The 22929-nt window shown below is 34.7% G+C and overlaps 1 protein-coding gene across 2 annotated transcripts in view; it reads left to right on the plus strand.

Annotated features, from left to right (window-relative positions):
• Positions 1-22929, plus strand: part of ZNF451 (zinc finger protein 451) — a 67257-nt gene that overhangs the window by 11715 nt on the left and 32613 nt on the right. For both annotated transcript variants that reach the window (XM_012722453.1, XM_004673593.2), the window contains exons 4-5: positions 16018-16143; positions 17156-17267. In XM_012722453.1, coding sequence (XP_012577907.1) covers positions 16018-16143; positions 17156-17267 — 238 coding nt within the window. The remainder of the gene's footprint in view (positions 1-16017; positions 16144-17155; positions 17268-22929) is intronic.

A 22929-nucleotide genomic window follows, 5' to 3' on the forward strand; every position in this document is an offset into this window, starting at 1 on the left:
GGGGAAAAAACCTACTACTACATTTCTGTTTACTAATGCCAGAGGTAAATCCTTTTCCAGGTCATCATTGCTTCCTTGTTCAGATCCTCCAACAGTGACAAAAATCTGTTAAAATCTATGTCATAAGATCACGCCAAGAGTCCATACTGTATCAAGTCCCATGAGACTTCAGACTCAGCATTGAAGCTCTCTGTCAAAAACTGGAATTCAAATCAGATATTGCCAAATCTAGTTGCTTCAATGGAATGACCATATGTCACAGTTTTTTTATGGGTACCAAATGGAAAAAGACTTTCCTACCTGGACCATCTCTGTGGGTATTTATGTGATAACTGTCTTCATCAAGACTGATTGCTACCATAGCCATCACTACTCAGCTTCACGTGAATGAAGTCTTTATGGTCATCAATCCTAAACCTTTGACCTAACAATCTGTCACATATCAACAGGGTGTGAGACCCAGTCAAGGTGGTCTCAGGATAAACTGGGCCTTTCACCAAGATGACTTCTTAAAACAAACTTGCTTCTAAAGTGTTAACTTTTTGAGCTTGAGAATTCACCATGCTGAATACAAAAATGATAGGCCATTACACCATCCAGGCATGCAAATATGAACTCTTAAAAGAGCAAGAATTCTAAACATGCCTGACAATCTGATCTCTTATTGTAATAAAGAAGGATGCTATCGATGTAGATGTTATTGGGTATAACTGTGAATGTAGTAAAAAAGAGAACATCTCACACAGTTCTGTTCCTGGATGTCTTTTTAAATGATGGAATCCATTAACTTGCAAGTACAAAATCAAGACTTCAGTGACATGCTCTTGGTTAACATAATCAAACTTTTACAGGAGAAGTGACTTCTCTTTTGTTCCTGGTTGGTTCCATTTATATTCACCGTACTGGAACTGGCAGCAGATACCTCAATTATGTGTTCGGTAGTATCTTTTTAATCTCATGACAGTGGCTGTACAGTGTACCAGCCCTTAGATCATGTCTTTGCAGCATGGCTTCAGAAATGGAGAAATTTGTCAAGTTTGAGGGGGTCTGAATATGTCATGTAGTGTTATCTGCTTGGCAGCCAAAAACAAAATATACTGATAGAATTAGTTTTTGATTGTTAAACATCTGCACTTTTTTTTTTTTTTAAATCTGCTTGATAAAAGTATTTTGGGTCACTGTTAGTGAAATTTCACTGTCTTGGCATTCATGTGGATAGTTTCTTGTCAAAGTTTTTGCACAGTAATGATTGACATATTCCCTGGTACCCTTTACTGGAAGCTGATCTCTCCTTCCTATCATACTCAGCTCCGTTTTGTCTACCTTTCTTCCTTTCCTTATTTTTGCTATAGAAATTGAAAACACAGATTTACCTATTTGGAAGCAATTATTTTGTTGGATAGCTTCAGAATTGATCTTGTCCTATTTGTAGATTATCTTAAAGCAGTTTGATAGAGGACCTCCATCATGGAAATTTGTTTTAAGTCATGTCTTAACATTTACCTTTATTTTTGTTCTCCATAAAAGTTTACTTCTGCTTCTTTCTATATATATTCCAGTATTCTTGAAGCTGTCAAATTATACTCTAGGATAGAGCATCAACTACCTGAAAAGAAACAGCGTCTAAGAATTCATACAAAGATTTTGCAGTTCCTATGTGTTAGACCAGTCAGGTATTTTCATGTGCTCTAGTCATGACATTGTAGTTTCTACTATGGCCGTATGAGTCTCTAGGGAACTCACTGGAGAGAGACCTTGCAGCTATTCTACATGGCTGCCTATAGGTGTTCCAGTTTACTCAGACTTCTTCAAACTGTTGCCTCTATTCCATTTTTTTCCTTTTCCTTCCTGAATTAGAGTCTATGTCAAAGGTTGATGATTTTTGGGATCTTATTTTCAGAAACATCAAACCAAAATAGATGTTTGAAGATTTAATTTTCTGATGTTGCTTTGGCATTCCACTCACTTAACACATTCTTCACTTTTAATTTTTCAGTTGTGGTTTTACAGAAACAAAAACTTTTATCATAACCGCTTTCATAGCCACATATAAGTTACAGTTTCTTAGTGTTAGCTAATATATATGTTGTACAGCGCCTCAAATATTTATAGACAGCAGTGCTGTTATCTTTCTCTTTCGTTATTTAGGTTGCTCAGTAAAGAGTGAAAAGATTTTGAGAAATGAATAAAGTAGGTGACTTCTGAAGGGATTTGGCAGTTGAATAGGGATGGGGACAGAAAGTAGTAGAGTGGAAAATGTTTTTAGCTATAGATTAATTTGACTGTAGAAGAAAAATAGATTTTTAACCTTTTTTTTTTTAAATTTAAACACTTTCTCTGACATACTTGAATCATGATGGTGTTATAAAACTGAAAATGGGGATTGGAATTAGGGAGACAACCTACTAGACAGCCCCAATAGCTTATAGAACTCATAATTAGATAATATGTTTTCTATTGTGCCTGCTGTGTGCAGAGCCTATGATTAAATTCTCCATTAGGCCAACCTCTGACGTTTAAATACCTCTAGGTTTTCTAAGAGGCCTTGAAATAATCACAAGTTTATTGATTTGGTATTCTCAAAAGGGATACCTCTAATAATGTTTTTTCTTCAAGATGTTATTTCTTAACTAGACTTGATATATGTGGAGACAATATGATTTCTTAGTTAACTGTGTACAAAGAAATATTGTTTCCATTGTTTATGAAGTGCCTTTTTAACTTTCATACTATTGTTTAAAACTTAACATTTTGATGTCTGACATGTTCCTGGTGATATTTATGTTAATTCTGTGCATTGGTTTTTAATTTTGTAGTTTTTTTTTTCATTTGTACAATTGCACTATCTAAATGTACTCTCCTTCTGAAAATTACTTTTTCTTTATAGCACTGTTGATCCATTCAGAAGGTTGTAGAGTATATCCCTTACCCTTTATTTAAATACTTTACAGAGATTCTTTTTAGATATTAGAAATTAGTTTAGTTTTTCTGGGCATGAAGTAAGCTTTGTTTTCTGATTGAATTATTTGTTCCATATATAACCTTTTTCTTAGCCATGGTATACCACTTATATTTGATAAGTGAAGGTGTTTACCTGGTAAGAAGTAAAAATATTAGAAGAAAGCAGTAAATTTGCTGACACTTTAGCTTTTATTTTTGTCGGATTCTGTGACAGCTCTATTATCAGTGAAATTGCATTTTCCATTTTTTAAAAATTCTGTGACAACTTTTTGACCAGCATAATTAATTTACTAAATCCTTACATATTTTGAGGGAAGCGTCAACTTTCAGGCTACTTGGATACTGTTTAGTACTTTATGTTAGTACTATTGCTAATAGATACTGAATGCTACCTAAGTGACCTGATTGAATATGTCCTTAAGGGCCCACTACACCTGGATAACCTCTCAGGTACTATAAACAAGGAGGTTGTAACAAATGATACAGAATCCATTCTAGATATAAAATGGGATACTAACTTAGAGGAACAGAGTTAAATGTCGGAATCAGTGTTGAGGCTATAATTGGGATTCTGATGAAGTTTAGATAATATGGATCAAATCTTTGTAGAACTAGTTTGAAAATTGCAATAACTGAAAACTTTTTTTTTAATGTAAGGCAAATTTGCCTCAGACTTGTACTCCTTAGGTTGCTTCATCTTTGGAAACAGCATTATTTTCTTACAGTTAAAGGCTAATTTAATCATTGCCATGTCTGATTGCATTTCATGTATGTCATTGAGTTGGCATATCCATTCTGTGTAGCTTTTATTGATACACAAACCAGTCAGCTCTTCATTTTTCATATGAATAAACAAAAATACCAGTAAATCACTATTTGGATACAAATGTTATTTTTCCAGATACAAGCCATTTAAAATATTCTTTCAAGGAATTTGGCGGATGATGATTAAAGTGTTATTTGTTCTACATTGATTAGTAGGTTATTTTTGTATCATCTTGTCTTTTCATTTGCTTGACTTTATAGCAATGAAAGCTTTTTTTTATAGTAGTGTTTAGGTCCCATTGAGATAATCTTGAAAATTAAGTTTGCTTCTGATGGGGGATATCTAGAAGTGATCGCAGTCCAACTATGTCTTTCTGATGTTTGCATATCAGTTATTTCATTCTTCATAACTAATCTTTTTTCCCCTTTATGTAAAACACCTCTCTTTAGAAGGATGTCTGTTTTTTCCCTTAGTGTCTTTGACATAGCTTATATTTTTCATTCTACCTGTATAAACCAGCCAAGATTTTGTATATTTAAATACAATATATTTGGCATCATTATAAGAAATTTTCTAGTTTTGTCTTACAGGTTCTTTAAAAAAAGTAGCAGTTTAGTCTCTCAAATTATTTCTTGGCTCTTGTCTAATGACAGTATTATTTCCTCATTTCTACATATTCTTTATAGAAAGTGTATTATTACATATAGTTTATGGTTAATTGCATCTCTTCATAAAATTTTTAAGCTCATCACCATTAACTTATAATATAGCCCTGGCATATACTATATCTTAAAGTTAACAGTTTTCTCTAGGTCTTAAGGGCTTTACTAATTTTGTTGCAGTAACTGCCTATTTCAAGTGGTCTTGTGGGTTTTTTAATGCCTTGTCAGAAATTCGATGAGCGTTCTCAGGTTGTTTGTACTTTCTTTTAGGATCTTGATAGGCTTTCAAATTATATTGAGTTTTGTGGTATTCCAGAGTATATTCCTTGGTAGAATAAAAGTGAATGCTTTATGTCTGATGATACTTAAAAAAATTTTCTCCTTTAACTTTGACTTTTTAAGTGCTTTAAGTGTTATGAGTTCTATTGGTAGCAGTCGCTTTTAAGACAAATTTTCATGTGCTTTTTATTTCCTGTGGTTGATCATATGCTTTCTATTTTCTTTAGTACCCACAAGAATGACTTATCACAGCATTCAGTTTTAAGGACCACATTAGACCTCTTGCTAACTCCCACTCCTCTTTAGGTTATTTCATACTTGATTTATAATGTAGTGTGTTGAATTTATGTTTGTGTTTCCATTTTGTATTTGCTTTTCCTTAATAAGACAATGATGTAGATGGTAGGAACAAAACACTTTTTTAAGTCAGTAAACAATTTCAAATATTGGGTTCCATTTTTATAAACACTTTTAGTTACATTTCTGCCTTTGGTAGACTATAGTTAATTTGTGATCAGTCTTATTAGATTCTTATTACAGAGTTGTTATGAGTAGTAGTCTTTATTTAATAGTTTATAACCATTTCTATTTTACTTTCAGCCAAAATACATTTTTAAAGATCTTGGAAGTACCTTGATAGGCTTGGGTCTTAAGGCTATCTTCCTGCTCAGGAAGGAAGTATTAACCTACATTGATAAAGCTTGTTCATTAGGCTCTGTGCTAGTGAATATGCAAGGTACTCTTGTGGCAGAAATTCCCCCTTAATTTTCCAAATGAGGAAATGAAACATTAACATTAAGCAACTTGTTTGTGGTAGAATTGAGCATTGAATATAGACTTTACCTTTCTGATTAACTTGACACGTAACTATTCTTCCCTGAGCATTGGTGTTTATGGCTGTACTTTCATTCCATAGTGCTTGATATCTTGTATTGAACTAGATCCTGGTCATTTCACTGTGCTGGACTAAGATGATTCTTGATGCATAGTCATGGGCTTCTGTTTCATATATCGGTTGCTTGTATTGCATTCACTTTCAGCACTGATCAATTTAGTTATGCTTCTTATGGATGGTAGAATTTTCTTTGTTCTACATTTTTGTTTGTTATGCCATTTTCTTCTAGGTATACAGTTTATTTTATTTATTTATTTATTTTTTGCTGACATCTTTAGGTATTAATGGAAGGTAGGTAAACGATGCAGACCACATGGTATTTGAATTCCAAAGATTTTGATCTGAGTGTTAGCAAGTCATTTTTTCTGAGTCTCAGTTTTCTTAATCCCAAATGAAGTAGTGTCAGAAAGTATTTTGAAAATTCAAAAACTATAGATTTCTTTCCTTAGTAGTTGTGCTGTTTCTATACACATTGGTAGGTTTTTTATAACTGTGGTGGTACTGAATATAAATACACATACATTTTAAGATGTATTTGATGGCATGTAATAATTCATTTTATGTTACCAGATTGTTTCCCTTGTTTACATTTTAAAGAGGCTGAGCTTACTAAGCTTTATTGCAAACCCATCAATGAAGTAAGTCATTAAAAGACATTTTAAAATAAAATAATTTCTCAAGCGCAAGCTAAGAAATGCTTATAATAAACAAGAAAGAAATTTTAGAATGTAGAATGAAAAGCTAGGGTATATAGATAAGTGTGTACGGTTTTTTGATAGTATTTTGTCATTTTGTGTCTATATTGGAAATAAACTTTCATTTGTCAGCTATCTTTTTAAATACTTGTTTTGTGAAGGCAGGCATTGGGAAGATCTGGGGATACTGGGATCTCATAAGAGATAGTACCTCTTAAGAAAAGAAAGGAAATTGTCCTGTTTGTAGGAATACCTGTTGTAATAAAAGATGGGGTCATCTAGAGGAGGGTTCAGGTGAGCTTTTCTTATCAAATGTGTTGAGATGAGGTTGAAACCATCATTAGGGGAGAGTTGGACTGGTGGACACTGGAACCATGCATTCAGGTGAAGGAAATTAACATGTGCAAAGATGTGGGGGACCATGTGTCTGGCTTTTGGATTGATAAGGAATATCTTTTCTGGGCATAGAATTGGAGGTATTTGAAGGAAAGATAAATTAACTTTGAAAATGTATTGGTTCTTACCTATTCAAAGGTACCTAGTTTGAGTACCATGGTCTACTATGGACAGGTATTCCTTGTCTTTCCCAAACTGAAACAAATGGGTGCTCTCATCATTGTACCCTTAAACTGGAGTGTGACTTCCCATTGTATATACAGTTGCCACTTCAGGACAGTGTAGCTAAGTTTGGCTAGTGTCCTTACTTGTTGCCTTATGGATAATTTGGCTTATGACTTGGGGAAAATGAAGATATCTTAAAAGATGTTTCATTGAAGTTTAGAGATGTTGTGTTGAGGACCTGTAGACTTGTACCAGTGGAACCTCCAGCACACCCAAACCACACTTTGTTCCTGTTTCCTTTACCTCTGGTGTGAGTTCTTGTTGCCACTTTGACCTTCAGTGTCTCTAATGCATCCTTTTTCTTTTCTGTAGCAGAAATAGAACAATGGCACTAAGGACTAGGAAGTCACAATTTCACTTTCAAAGATAATTAGAACTACTTTTAAGTTCCAAAGTTGGTAATTCCTATACTGTACTGAATCAAAGACATTTCCCCCTCAGATTTTAGAAATAATATTGGCAATTTACCCAAAAGACAATACAAAAGGAATTGTATTTTACAGGTTTGGTGGTACTAGCCTTCTTAAATGAGTAAAGTATTTTATGGAATGGGATGTAGCTGTATGTATGTTTTTAAATTTGTTCATATAAGACATGTTCTGTGTACTTTGTAATTGTAAACAATAACTAGTTGGGGGTGGGAGGAGATTGCTTTGTACAAAAGGGTTGTTTTTTGGTTCCTATGCTTTGCTGCTAGAGATGGTAAATAAATATTGTACTGCTTTGTTGTGTGTATCTCTTCTGTACTATCTGTATTTGAATATAAAATTCTTGAGAAAAATTGTTGCTTTCTAAATGTTATTTGGGATGTGATTTGAGGTACAAGTTGTGCTGAAGAAGCACCTACTAAACAACTCCTGGGAGTGCAAATTCACACCAGCCATGGGCCAAGGCCTTAGATTGGGCAGTAATAAAAAGACTGTAAAGCTTGAGTTTGTATGAAGTAATGAAGTTGTTTAAGGAACTCTTCCTATCAGGCACTTTAGTCAGGATAATTTTTGGTTACTTCTTTGAGATTTCTCTGAACCTTGGAGTCACTTGCATAGAAGATGAAAGAGAGAATAATCATTTTCCAAAATGGTACCATTTTGACTAATCAGGCTTGCTGGCATTCAGGAAGACGTAATATACCATGGTTTAGTCTATCTTTATATCCCCTTCCAATGCTTTACTCCCCACCCACAAATTTATTAGTACTTATTGTTGTCTTTTCTCAGGAGCCAAAAAGTGCCTTTGGCAGTCAGGGACCTAGTTGTTGTATTAACCTCTGGATAATAACTATTTTTGCAGAATGTTTTCTCCTATATTATATTACTGTATATTACATGTCAACTGAATTACTCCATTTTACAGAGATGTCCAATGGCTATATAATTATTTCCATAAAAAAAGTAATGTAGAAAATGCCTACTGGGAACTTTTAGTTAAATAAAAACTACAATACATTTTAGAAATTAGTAATGATTTTAAAATGTTAAGTCATTTGCTTACAAAAAGGCCACAAAGTGATATAAGCCACTGGCTATTGTAAAATGCTAACTTATTCTGTGAAGCAAACACTTTTTCAAAGACAATGCTTTACAAAAAAAGCAGAGTTACTTTTTAATTTGTACTTTTTTTTTTTTTAAGATTTTATTTATGCATTCAGAACTGGGGTACAGGCCTGACGTGCAGGGGCGGTGAGAGGATTCACAAGAGACAGAGTAGGGAGCAGAACAGGCAGATGAATGAAGTACACTGCTGAGAGAAGCAGTGGGCAGGTCAGGAGAGGTCTGCGCACCATATGGTCACCTCCAGGGCAGGTGGGGATCGAACTCATGCTGAAGTGGCTTTTTAGCTTCTGAGTGCTGTGCTTCAACCCGCTGCGCCACCAGATAGGGCCCCTTTAATTTGTACTTTTCCTTTTTTTTTTTTTTTTCACTTGGGAAGTAGTTCTGTAAAATTTCTGTAAATAATATGGCAGTGGCCCTCCCTGGTGGCACAGCGGGTTAAGGTGCAGCACTGCAAGCTAACAGCAGCTGCTTCACACTCTCCAGCCTTGAAGGTGATCTGCTTGACTCAGCAGTAGACCTCTGTTGACTGGCCTGCTGCTCCCCTCAGCATTGTACTTCGTCAGTCTGCCAGTTCTGCTTCCCACTCTGTCTCTGGTGAATCCTCTCACGGCCCCTGCACCTCTGGCCTGTACCCAAGTTCTTTATGTGTAAATAAATAACTCTTTAAAATATATATATATATGGCAGTAAGAAGTGACCTCAACGTTTAGATAGCCAAATGGGTGAAAAGCTGCCTATATGTAATTGAAATTTATTTGTGGTTCCTTTTTTTTTTCCCCAAGTATTCAATACTGAAGCTGGTTAGTTGGGAATCCTGTGACTCTTACCTTCCTAAACCATGATACATACTAGGACTGAGAGTAAATGGTTCAAAAAGAAGTATTTGGAAATGAATTTAAAAGGAAAGTCCACTTGTGAAGCCATTTAAGTATCTATCTGGCAAACAAATTCAAGTTCATGTAAAAACATTTTTTTAGAGATTTATTTACTTATGCATACAAAAACTGGGGTGTAGGCCAGAGATGGAGTGGGGAGAGGCTATACCAGACAGTGGGGGGCAGAACAGGCAGATCTACTGAAAGACACTGCTGAGGGAACATGGGAGTGAGACAGGAGAGTTCTGCTGGGCCATGTGGGTCACTCTGGGAATCAAACTCAGGCCTTAGGCTGCAGTGGTTGCCTTGATATCTCTGCGACTTTAACCCCTGTGCCATAAGGGAGGTTCTATAGTAAACATTTCTTATTAATTTCAGATTCTTGCTTTTTTTATTTACATTCCAAACAGGAAAATAAGTCTACGCTGAGTAAGCTAGTAATTTTTTAATTTGAGCTTTAATTTGACTGTACTTATATTTTAACATTTTATTTTAGAATATAAATCAGTATTTAGTGCTGTGTTTTTTTTAAGCACATATGTAATGTAAAGCCAATTTTTAAGTATGTTTTAGCATAATTAGTGATAATGGTGCTTGTCATCAAAATTAAAAATTACTTTTAACAGCTATGAAGCTATTGAGCTGGAAATGAGTTGCCCTAATTTTTGTTAATACCAATTTTTATCAGGTTTGAAAAATAATAAAATGCTCACATTATACTTCTAGAAACAAAAATCTGGGGAGGAGAGTTAAATAAAATTTACTTAATCTTCCCATTTAGGTATAAAATTTCTGACTTTATGATAGATGTTAAGCATTTTTTATACTATAAGTTAACCTAGTTAATCACCATTTCATACATAACTGAGATCTGCAGTACTTTTTGTCTATATGGTCTTAGTCACCAATAACAAATTTCATTAACAATTTTATTAACAATTTTATTATGTACACTGAATGTAGAAAAATTAGAAAATATAGATAAGGAAAAAACTCAATGTAATTTTTATATCTTTACCTATTTTTGTAAAAGTGGAATCATTTTCACTTAATATAAGTGATAGGGGAAAAGACACTAATATAGCCATATTATAACTGTGCTTTAGTGGGATTTTGTATCATTAATTTGTATCATTAAGTTTTGTATCCTTTATAGTTCATATGGCATATCATTTCACAGCAATGTTGGAAATTTTAAGTTTCCAGGAAATCTTTACTAGCTCTTTAAACTTGATTGGTAAATGAAAGTATTAAATACTTTGGGATACATTTCATTTAAAGGGAAATCTTATTGGATGTGACTTAATATTTCATCGAATTGGTTCCAAGTTCAACTATAACTAATTTTGCGTTTGAAGTGTTACTCATCTGTAATAGAACAATGCAGCTAGTTTTTCACAGGATTAAATTTGTTCAATATAAGACTAGTGAGGGTAACCTGAAATAGTGTCCTCTTATGAAGTAGTGTCCACTCATATGAGTTACTTTCTAAAAATGCTCTTACTTTGACAAAAGAACCTATATCTGGCTTTCCTTCTCCATTAGCTTTACCCACTGAATCCCACTATTCCAGATTTTATGTAACTAAAGAAAACCCTCTTTTCCTATCCAAGTTATACCCTTTTTCTAGACTTGAAAATTTTGTTGTAATTCTACTATATTAAAAGATAAAAATCATTCTCCGGAACAAAAGATTTTCTCTTCCTTTTACATTATATACATATTTTCATAAATATATATGTTCAGATTTGCCAGTATCCTTAATCAGTTCCCTTATTAGGACACCCAGATTTGTTTTATATGTATTTTACTTAAAAGTTTTAAATAGATGTAAAGAGATGTTCTTGATAATATAAGAATTTACTGTCCAGAATGAATAGCCCATTGTTGTGAAAAAGGGCTATATTACCTGGCTCCTGAGGTTCTGGAACAGCTTTTCTTCTAGTACCCATTGTTACCTACCCATTGTTATAACCTAACTGCTGATCAGCTACAGATTTATTGCTTTATTTTGGTATGTTAGGTGATGTAACCACATTGTGGTTCCCATTTTAAAACCATTAAAAAATTTATATATGTTTTACATCTTTTTTTTTTTTTTTGCAATGTTTTCTTTCCCAGGTGTAGTCCCCACAGAATTTGCATCACCAGTTCACTCTATTGCCATAATCCTCTGTGCTGGCTTTCTTGTTCTTATCCCTTTGCCACCCCTCCCCTGCAGAATGTCTTTGGTTTATGGTTGTCTGGTTTTGCTTTGTAGTGTAAAAACCATTGTTTTAGTTAAAAAAGAAAAAAGAAAATTCATGCGGATGAAAATAGAACCAGCTTTCTTATACCTTTTTTGGCTTGACAACTTTCTCCTGAGTTTCAAGATCCACACAACTTCCTTTATAGGGAGGGAGGGGGCAGAAGAAAAATTGATGCATAGAGCAATCTAAAATATAGGCAAGTAGAGATTCTCCCCTGTCTAGTATATAAAAAAGACTTTGCTATGCCGTTCCCCCTAAATAACTGATTGTGTAGCATTTTCTTATTGCTTACTATAATTGTAGACTTTTTCAGTATTACTCTTTAGGAGAATCTAATATAGAAATTAGCCCAGGGTAACCCTAAAATCTTGTAACTGTTAATAATTCTAAATGAAACTTTAAAGTTCATGATTCTTATCATTGAGAGCCAATTCCACTACTAGCTTGAGTTTTACATTTCTAAAATCCTGTATCTTAGGAAAGATCCAAGGACCAAAATGCTTATTTAAGACACAGGTTTTGGAGGAGATTGGCAAGTCCAGAGCAGTCTAGGGTTTCATGGTTACATATTACAGTCATTTTGCACTAAGGATGTGGTAGGAATCCCCAAACCTAAGAATAGGGTGACCCCTTTTCACCTTCTACATGAAACGTTTGACAGTTTCATCTAGCCTGAAATCAGTTCATTTGTTTATGTTCCTGACAAATAATGCCAGAATTTTAGGTTTGCGGATAGATCTGTTATAAGATGGCATGGCAATACATTTTCGCTTCTCACATTCTGATCATTTTAAAATTTATGTTCCTGAACAAACTGATTCCTTAAATTGCTTATTATCAACATGGCAGAGCAGAGAGGTTAGGGTCCCTAAAAACAACCAAAAAAGAAATACTGTTTGCTCCAGGGAAGATTTAGGACTTAAGCTAACCATTAGATACTGTTTGTTATGCTTTTGTGCAAAAAAAAAAAAAAAAAAAAAGCCCTGTGTAAACTGTTATGTAAAACCCTAATGTGAGTTTTAGTATTAATGATCCCTATTTTTTTCAGTATTGTGTTCTTTCAGAACCATTGCAATATACATTAATTCAGAGCCACTTTCCAATAACAGTACACTACTTAAGAGTAGTGCACATACTGTACAATAAGAAAATATTCCTTACCCCTGTATCATTGCTCTCATCCATTATTTGACTTAAATATAAGCATACACATACACAAAATGGAATGGAATGTATTGCTCTTGTTATTTTGAACAATTATTGTTTGTGAAATTAAGAATAAGGAAAAAAAGTCTTAGTCACTCTCTTAGGTTCTTTGTATATCTCCAAGTTTCTAACTTGATCATTTTTCTTATCCTTGGGATATCTTTTTGCTTTCCTTGCAGGGCAAATCTAGGCAAAAAATTCCCTAAATTTTTGCTAGTTTGAGAAGGTCTTTTCCTTCCCTTTTGTAAAGGATATTTTTATAGGTTACAGCGTTCTAGGTTTGTGCGTTTTTTCCCCCCTCTCAACATTTAATCATTTCACTTAAGTGTTTTTTTGCTTATGTGATTTCTGAGAAGTCAGATATAATTTTATAGATATGAATTTTTTTCTTATCCAAAATTTATTCTTTCTTGATTTTCTGCAGATTATGCATGACACAGCTACATTGTGGTGGTTTTTGTGTGTGTGTGTGTGTGTGTGTTCTCTGATATTCCTTAATTTGTGCTTTCATATTTGACAATGATTTAGGGAAGTTCTCAGTTACTGCTTCAAGTATTTATGTTCCCTTTTTTTTCTTTCTGATGTTTCTATTATGTATATATATTTTGTAACTGTCCTACATTTTTTAATCTTTTTACTCTTTGGTTTTCAGTTTTGGAAATTTCTGTTGATGTAATTCTCAAGGGCATATTGTTTACAGATTCTATACTGTCTGATAATGAACCCATGAGAGGCATTCTTCATTTCTTGTAAACTGATTTTTGACTTCTGGCAATGCTTTTTGGCTCACATTTTCATCTCTATTGCTTACATTACACACTTTTTTTCTTGAGTATTATATGTCTATTCATTAGAGTCTTTAGCATATTTATCATAGTTGTTTTAATTTCCTACCCTAATAATTCTAACATCCCTTCCATGTCTGCACCTGTTTTCCTTACTTGCTTTATCTCTTCAAGTTGTTTATTTTTGCCTTTTAGTGTGCTTTGTAGTCTTGTTGAAAGGTGGACATGATATATACTAGGTGAAAGGAATTGTAATAAATAGGTCTTTAGAATGTAATGGTAAGACATAAAGTAAGAGGTAGCAGTCTGTAGTTCTCTGATTAGAGCTCAGTTTGATGAGCCTATGCCCATCGACTAAACTTCACAAAGCTTCCTAGTATCCCTGAAATGAAACAGGGTGGCCAGATGGTATTGGGATTGGGTATATTCCTTCTGCTAGTAACAATCAAGCTTTGATAAAACTCTGGCAGGTTAAGTTTCAATAAAATATTTCCTCTTGAAGAAGGTAAGAACAAAAAAGGATAAGAACAAAGGATATTGTGTATTTCAAGATACTTTCTTTGCCTCTCCATTGCTAGAAGTACAAGGAACTTTTTTCCAGTTGTCACTCTAACACTATGATATAACTCCTGGAGTTTAAAAAAAAAAATAGCAGGAAAGCATGAGGTTTACCCCCTGTCTGGATCCCCTCTTGAATTATTGTTATTTTTTAATCCAAAAGGACGGGTTTATTATAAGAAAGCAAAGGATGCTTATGCAGATACGAAGGGGCAGAAGGAGCTGCCCCTGAAAGGGACAGGTTTGCCAAAAGAGATGCCCACATAAAGACTACGTGTCTAGGCAGTATTGGGAGGAGAGCTGCCTGTATATACCGCTTTGCAAAGGGAGAAGGTTGGTGAAGCAAATACCTGCATAGTCCTAGGGGGACAAAAGAGCTGCCCCCCAACCCCTTACATTTTTAATGCATACAGAATTGGGGGTACAGGCCAGGGGTGCAGGGGCAGCGAGAGGATTCACCAGAGTGGGGAGCAAAACAGGCAGATCGAGGAAGTACACTGCTTGAGGGGAGCAGCGGGAGAGTCAGAAGAGGTCTGCAGCTCCATGTGGGTCACCTCCGGAGTGGGGGTTGAACTCATACTGAAGTGGCTGCTGGCAGGTTCATAGTTGCAGACCAGTGAGGCCCACCCATCCCCTGAGTTTTTATTGGTTTGGTTTTTCACTGTGCCTCCAGGAATTAATCATTTAAAATTGTTTTCCTACTCAATACTGGTTCCCATTTATGTTTCCATTTATGGGCTTACTAAATTGTGATTTTTCATTCTGCCTGCCTGTTACTCTAATTTTTGGATTATTTGTTTCCACTGTGGTCTTTCTTCCTTTACTAATATAAGAAGAGCTTTAGCTTTTCAGCTTGTTTAACTTTTTATTTATTGTTAGGTTGGAGTAGCAACTTCTAAACTCCTTTCACATTGGACCAGAAAACAAAAATATGTATTTTTTTAAATCAGTAATTACCCTTATGTAAATATGGTTGTGTCAAAAAAAAAAAAGAAGAGTCAAGTAGATGTTTTGAAAAAGCAGAGCCAGTCAGATGTTTTTGGAGAAAGGGAGAAAGTGCTTTGAGACCATAATCATATGACTCATGAAAAAAATCCAAAACTTTTTAATGTCCCGATAACTATAAAATCAATAAAGGTGATAAATGTCCTGACAACTTGTTAAAAAAAAATATAAAGATGCTGATAGATGATTAGATGACCCACAAAATGCTATTTAAAATATAAAAAAGGGATCTTTTGATGGTACACGGGTTAAAGTTCCAGTCTTTCAAGCTATCGCCAGCCACTGCAGTATGAGTTTGATCCTCGATCTCAGGCCGGGAGCTAACTAACTTACAAGGTGAAACAGACCTTGCCACTGCTCCCCTCAGCAGTATATTTCAATGGATCTCTCTTGTTCTTCACTCTGTCTGTGGTGAATCCTCTCATGCCTCCTCTCACCCCACCACCACCTCTGACCTATACCCTAGGACATGTATGCATTAATAAATATATCTTTTAAAAAAAATAAAAAGGGCCCTCCCTGGTGGCGCAGCCGGTTAAAACACTGCACTGAGAAGCTTAAGCCATATCCGCATGAGTTCGATTCCCGCCTGCCCCGGGAGGAGTCTACATGGCATGGCAGGCCTCTCCTGACCAGCCCGCTGCTCCCCTCAGCAGTGTACTTCGTTGATCTGCTTGTTCTGCTCCCCACTCTGTCTCTAGTGATCCTCTCACCCTCCGCATCTCTGGCCTGTACCCAGTTCTATATGAATAAATAAATCTTTAAAAAAAAATATATATATATAAAGGACAGGTTCTTTAAAATTTTGTGATAAAAGTAAATGCTTCTTTGATACAATTGCTATTTAATAAAGGGATGCATGTTATTTTGTGAACAAAAAAGAATGAAGTTCTTTTTTCAATTGTAGGATAATGTTAAGCATAAAGACTATCTTGACCATCAGAAGGATAAAGTTGCTTTAACTCTGGCTCGGCTGGCCCGCCATGTTGAAGTGGAGAAACAACAGAAAGAAGAGAAGAATAGAGCATTCAGGGTATGTGGCTATTTTAATCGATGCCTTACTAAATTACGGAGTTGTTTATAGTACCTACCTCATAGACATTGTAAGAATTAAATCTAAACATTTCTGGTAAATGGTAGTATTGTTATATATCACTTGAGTAGAAAATATGCAAATTGTGTATAGATAATATAACTAGAAAGAAATAGAGATTTTAGCAGTGTAAATTACCCTGCTGTCTTTTGAATAAAGTTTTATTGGATCATACTGTTTTTTTTTGTTTGTTTGTTTATATATTATCTATGAATACTTTCATGCTGTAACAGTGGAGGTAATTACTTGAAATAGTGACTTTGTAAACCTGCAAAACTTAAAATATTTACTGTTTGCATTTTATAGAAAAAGTCTGCTAACTCTTAATCTAGACAGTATTAATATTCTATGTGGACATATCAAACTAATGAATACTTGTTCTTATTAATACTATTCACTAATCAAATATTTTATTAGACTTCTGAAAACTTAAGGCTATCTTTGAGAAAATGTCTAAAAGTTAAAAAAATGAATGTAGCCAGTCATATTTCCTTTCCTAGACATATTTATTGATGTGTTTATTTTCAGTCTTTTCTGCTCCTGCAGCTACAGTGACATAAATTTTTGAAATTATCTTTATATTTGGTTTTACTTGTTCAACACTATTTTGTGGCTTCCCTGATATCTAAAGTAAATTCCAGCTTCATTGAGAAAGTCAATTAGCATTTCTTATGATTTTCATCAAATGTGCACACCATAATTTATTTTGATAATATCCTCATATTGGATATGTAACTTTTCATAAATTTTGAACTAATATGGGTAATATTAGGATCAACACTTTAGAATATAAGCCTTTGTTTTGACTTACCTCCTTGAAATATAGTTCTGGATATGTAGATCTAGGGATAGGGTAATCACTGCTTTCTGATCACTGATGTGCCAAAATTGTTTTTCAAGGAAACTTAAGTTTTAGTAATCATGGGTTAATTGATTTTTTCTTAATATCTAGGAAACAATTGATTTTCAGCATGCACACGGCTTACAGGAGTTGGAATTTATTAGAGGACATTCTGACACAGAAGCAGCAAGACTATGTGTGGACCAATGGCTAAAAATGTCAGGTATTCTTTAAAGATCATAGTGGAACACTGAGATTACAGAATGTCTTTAAGACAGAAGTTATGTATGTTTTATTCTTTTTTTATGGAAAGATTTATTTATGCATACAGAACTGGGGCACAGGCCAGAGGTGCAGGGGTGGTGAGAGGATTCACCAGAGACAGAATGGGGAGCAGAATAGGCAGATCGATGAAGTACACTGCTGAGGAGAGCAGCGGGCAGGTCAGGAGAGGTCTGCCGCGCCATGTGGGTCACCTCCAGGGTGGGGATTGAACTCATACTAAAGTGGCTTTAGCATCTTAGTGCTGTGCTTTAACCCATTGTACTACCAGGGAGGGCCCTATTTTATTCTTTTATGTGTTGCTAATAAATACATAAGGTATTGAAATTTAGTTTCAGTGAAACTTAATGGCCTCATTTACCAATTGCCTAACTACTTGGGAAAAGTTTTTTTTTTTTTTTCCAGTGCACGTAGGTTATCCTTGAACTCACTAGATATTACTTATTTACTCATTCTTATTATTGAATAGTTATTATATGAAAATACATATATTATATGAAAATAACCATGCATAGCAGGTTATTTGAAGACAAGAAAGGCTTCTCTAATGAAACGAGATTTAAGCCGAGATTTAAAGGATTAATGTTTTCCTTGTCAGTGTTGCCTATATTAATCTTTTTAAAGAGGTGTCTACATGGAAGGCTCATCTAAAGCCTTAGGTAGCTTCTTCTTTACTAATTTTGTAGACTTGACATTCCTGAAAAAGTTTCTATGGATCATTTTCCCCTGTCACTAGATAATTTGGTGGCATTTTTAAGAGCTCATAGCACAGCTTATCCATGACAAATTTTAGCCTATTTTGTGGCACATTCTCTGATTTTCCCTTAAGGCTTAGTATATCAATAGAAACTAGCTGTGGACTTAATCAAACAAAAGGTTGAATTGGAATATCTATGTCATCCTTAAAATTATCTATGTCACTTTGAATCGAAACATTTTGTGGCTATAAATTAGTTTTCAGGAGGATTTTCTTGAGTAAAATAAAGTTATTATTTTTAAATAGTTCCAATAATGTGAAGCTATATTGACAGTTCCTGAAATGCAAACATTTCCTTATTGTTTCCCAATCTGTTTGTGTCTGGCAAACTCACTTTGCACCATCCTCCCTTTTAAATACATTTTTCTTCTTCTTTTTTTCCTACAATATTAACTTGACAAATAGTCCTCAGTAATAGAGGTTACTTACTAGGTTTGTTTATTCTACATACATTTGATTACTAGCCTTTTTTGACCCCACAGTGTTTTTTTTTTAAAGATTTATTTATTTATGCATACAAGAACTGGGGTATAGGCCAGAAGTGCAGGAGGGAGAGGATTCACCAGAGACAGAGTGGGGAGCAGAACAGGTGGATTGAATGAAATACACTGCTGAGGGAAGCAGCGGATTGGACAGAGAGGTCTGCTGTGGAATGTCGGTCAGCTCCCCAGTTGGGGCTACAACTCGTGCTGAAGTGTCTGAGGAAAGCTTCATAATGCTGCTTCTTAACCCCTTGCCCCACTAGGGAAGCCCCCACAGTGTTTCATTAATGTTTCTGACATAGTGTTTAACCTCTTATTTTGGATTAATAAATTTCCATGTCTGTATCCTAGATTACTTGCTCCATGGGGACTGACACCAAGGCTTAATAATCCTTCTCAGAGTCATTCTTGGAAATCTTTAAATCAATGCCAGGACTTCATCTTCAGAGATAATCCTGGGGCATCTGTAGTTTGGAGGAGATTCCCAGGCAATTTTGATAAGAAAATAGATTGGAACTGTAAGGCTTTGTCATTTCTAAAATGCCTTCTAAAAATCATTTATTTATCCTAGAATTTTAAGTCCTGTATTGAATGGTTGTCGGGACAGTACTATGTCTCTTTAGGACTTCTCCTGATTTATGTAAGAATGTTTATTTTATTGTAAATTGAATTTATAAGTATCTGTTCATGTATTTCTCTGAGCTGAGCAAAGTGTTTTCCTAGTACATGGCGATACTTAAAATTTAATTATTTTCAGGTTCCATGTTGTTCATTGATGACTACTAAGTATGGAGTTTAGATCTTTAGTTATGCTCCTTTTCTGTGACTTTTTCCGTGGTCTGTACTAGTATGTTCTTAGTCCATAAATGAGCTATAGAGAGTGCTAAGAACTTTGAATTGTGTAGCTGGGGAAAACAAAAATGAGTCATTGTTTTCTTTAGTTATTAAAAAGATTCTATTTTTCAGTAACATTAAGAGACTCATTCAACTATTCTAGAGTATCTAGCTATTATAATTCAGTTCTTTGATTTACTTTAATTAATCATTAATTACTCCAAACTCTGGAAATGTGTATATATATTTAAATATTTATTTGTTCATGCACACAAGAGCTGAGGTATAGGACAGAAATCAGGGGCCATTCTGGTGAGAGGGTTCACCAGAGACAGTGTGGAGCAGAATAGGAGGATGGACTGAAACACACTGCTGAGGGGAGCAGGGAGCAGTAGGTGAGATGAGGGTGGGGGTTGGGGGGAGCGGGAGCTTGTGCTGTTCCAAGTGGGCTTCCTAGCCTGGATGGAACTCATGCCACAGTGGCTACAGTGGGTGAGATAGGAGTGGTCTGCTGCTTTATGTGGGCCAGCTCCCCAGCTAGGGATCAGACCTGTGCCAGTGGCTACCAATAGCTTCATTGTGCTGAGACTTAACCTCCTGTGCCACCAGGGAGGCCCCTGGAAATTCATCTTTTATAGACATTTTAGTTGGGTGAGTTTGCATAAAGTCAAATGCTTGTAATTTTGAAAACAATGCTGTCTATACTATTTATGGGAAAACACTGTTTAAATCTCCCTATATTTTGCTTCTCTGTGGGTTAAGCATATTTTCTTTGAATTGATGTTTTCTCCAACTTTACTTTTTTTTTTTTTTTTAAAGATTTATTTGTACATACAGAACTGGGGTACAGGCCAGAGGTGCAGGGGCAGTGAGAGGCTTCACCAGAGACAGAGTGGGGAGCAGAACAGGCAGATCGAGGAAGTACACTGCTAAGGGGAGCAGCGGGTGGGCCAGGAGAGGTCTGCCACGCCATGTGGTCACCTCTGGGGCAAGGGGGGATCAAACTCATGAGGAAGTGGCTTTAGCTTCTCAGTGCAGTGCTTTAACCTGTTGTGTCACCAGGGAGGGCCAACTTTACTTTTTAATTTTTTTCCAAATTTATTTTTTATAACTATACAGTTCTCGGAGACAATAATACTTTTTGTTTTGTTTAAATTATTTTGTAAAGTGAAATTGCCTTATAAAAGCATATAACATTCAGATGTATTAATTAAATAAAAATCTGTATATACTATATAATGTTCACTATTGAAAGTTCAGATTTGGCCTTCACAGTACACCTCTTTATAATTAATCCCTTTCACCCAATTTACCCACCCCCTTTCCACCCTGTCTAATTTTTATTCAGAGCTTCTGTTTGGTTAAGATCTCAATGGGAGACATCTAGCATGTGGATAGACAAAAATTAAAGATAAAAATTATATTGTGATTTAATAATTCCTGAAGACTAAAATATAATTAATGCTTTGTTCTTAAAGATAAAGTGTTCTAATCCAGGAGAATTAACAAGAAGGGTTAGGAACTTTACTGAAAAACAGTAACTCAGAATTTATTGATACCAAGTCACCCATGAATGAAATTCTACTGTGGTTATAGTAAAGCTCAGAACAATGAATATAGAGCCAAGAGATACCTAAATCACTTTACATCGGAGAGAAAAAGGAGGAGGAAAGTAACAGTGTGGCCCAACAGAATGAATCAGAGACCAGATGGCCCACTGGGCCACACTTATAGCTCATTACATACTAATCTCAGTAGAACCCTCCAACAAGAATTAGTAAAAGTGACCCATCAGACAGTAGAAGTGGAATTTCAGTAAAACAATGGAAAGCCCTGAAAAAAGAAGATAAAATAAAACATACCAGAATGGGAAGGAGTAATTATATCTTAGTAATCATCTTATATGTAAACGATCTGAATTCAACAGCCAAAAGATGGAGAGTGGCTGAATGAATTTTAAAACATCACCCAACCTTAATGTAGTTTACAAGAAACTCAGTTTATTAACAAAAGCAAGCACAGGCTTAAAGGCAGGAGGCAGTTATATATAAGCAAATGGCAACCAAAAAAAAAAAAAATCTGTATGACTATAATCATATAGATTATATAATAACTGAAAATACATTTTCAGTTAAGAAAGGTAACCAGTAATAGCAGCAATCACTATATTATGATTAAGTGTCTAAATAACACATAAATATATATGTATCATGACAGAGTACCAGGATACATAAGACAGTAAAAGAACTTGAGATATTGATAACAATAATAGGAAACCCCAATTACAACAATGGGCTGATAAACAAGACAAAAAATAAATAAGGAAATTATATGAAATAAAGCTAAAACATGCTATACCACATGGTTAAAACAGACATTGCAGTCACTCTACCGCCAAACCATTGCAAGACAGTTTTTGAAGTCTGCATGTAACTTTTTCAAAAACAGATCTTGGGTCACAGGTCCTTTGCAAAGATTGAAGTTTTACATGGTATTCTCTTTGACCATAAATTCACAGTTAGAAATACACTATATATAAAAAAGGAAAAACTATGAATATATGGAGACTAAACAACTTGGTGCTTAATAACTATTGTATAGAAGATGAAATCAAAGCAGAAATGAAAAAATACCTTGAAGCAAATAGAAATAATGATATAAGCTAGCAAAATCTATGGGATGCAGTGAACACAGTCTGAAGACGGTATCTAATTACTACATAGGCCAGTCATGAATGTAAGAGGAAAGATTACTTCAACACAGAAATATGAAAGGTCATAACAGACTACTATGAAAAACTGTGTGCCAATAAACTCAAAAACCTTGACAAAATGTCTAGTTCAGTAAACACATGAATTGAACAAATTGATCACAAACATGGAAATTGAAACAGTAATAAAAAATCTTCCAAATAACAAAACCCCAGGACCAGGATAGCTCTACAAATAACTTTGTAGAACTAATGCCCATTTGCTGAAAGTAAAAAAAAAAAAAAAAAAAAAAAAAAAAATATATATATATATATATATAGGAGTGCTTCCTAATATATCTTAGGATGCCAACATTACCCTAATACTGAAACCAGAAAAGACAGCACAAGGAAACAAAATTATAGGCCAGTATCCCTGATGAACATTGAATCAGAAATCTTCAACAAAATGCTAACAATCTAATTCAATGGTATATCAAGATTGTACACCATAATCAATTGGAACTTACCTCAGGGATGCAAGTATGATGTTTAATATATGTAAATCAATTACTGTACTGCATCTTATCAACAATGTTGCTAACAATCATCAATCAGTGCAGAGAACCATTGCTAAAAATTGAAGGCTTAATGTTTAAATTCAGGAGAAGGATAAGGGTGTCCATTAACACTGTTGTTTCAGTTAATACTAGAGGTTTTAGTCAGAGCTGTCAGACAAAAACAGGAATAGATGGGAAACCAAGTCAGAAAAGAAGTTAAACTGTCACTATTTACTGATTATAAATGTAGAAAATGCTTAAGACCATCAAAAAGTTATTGG

Source organism: Condylura cristata, unplaced genomic scaffold, assembly GCF_000260355.1.
Source record: "Condylura cristata isolate star-nosed mole 26May11 unplaced genomic scaffold, ConCri1.0 scaffold00001, whole genome shotgun sequence".
Taxonomy (NCBI): Eukaryota; Metazoa; Chordata; class Mammalia; order Eulipotyphla; family Talpidae; genus Condylura; species Condylura cristata.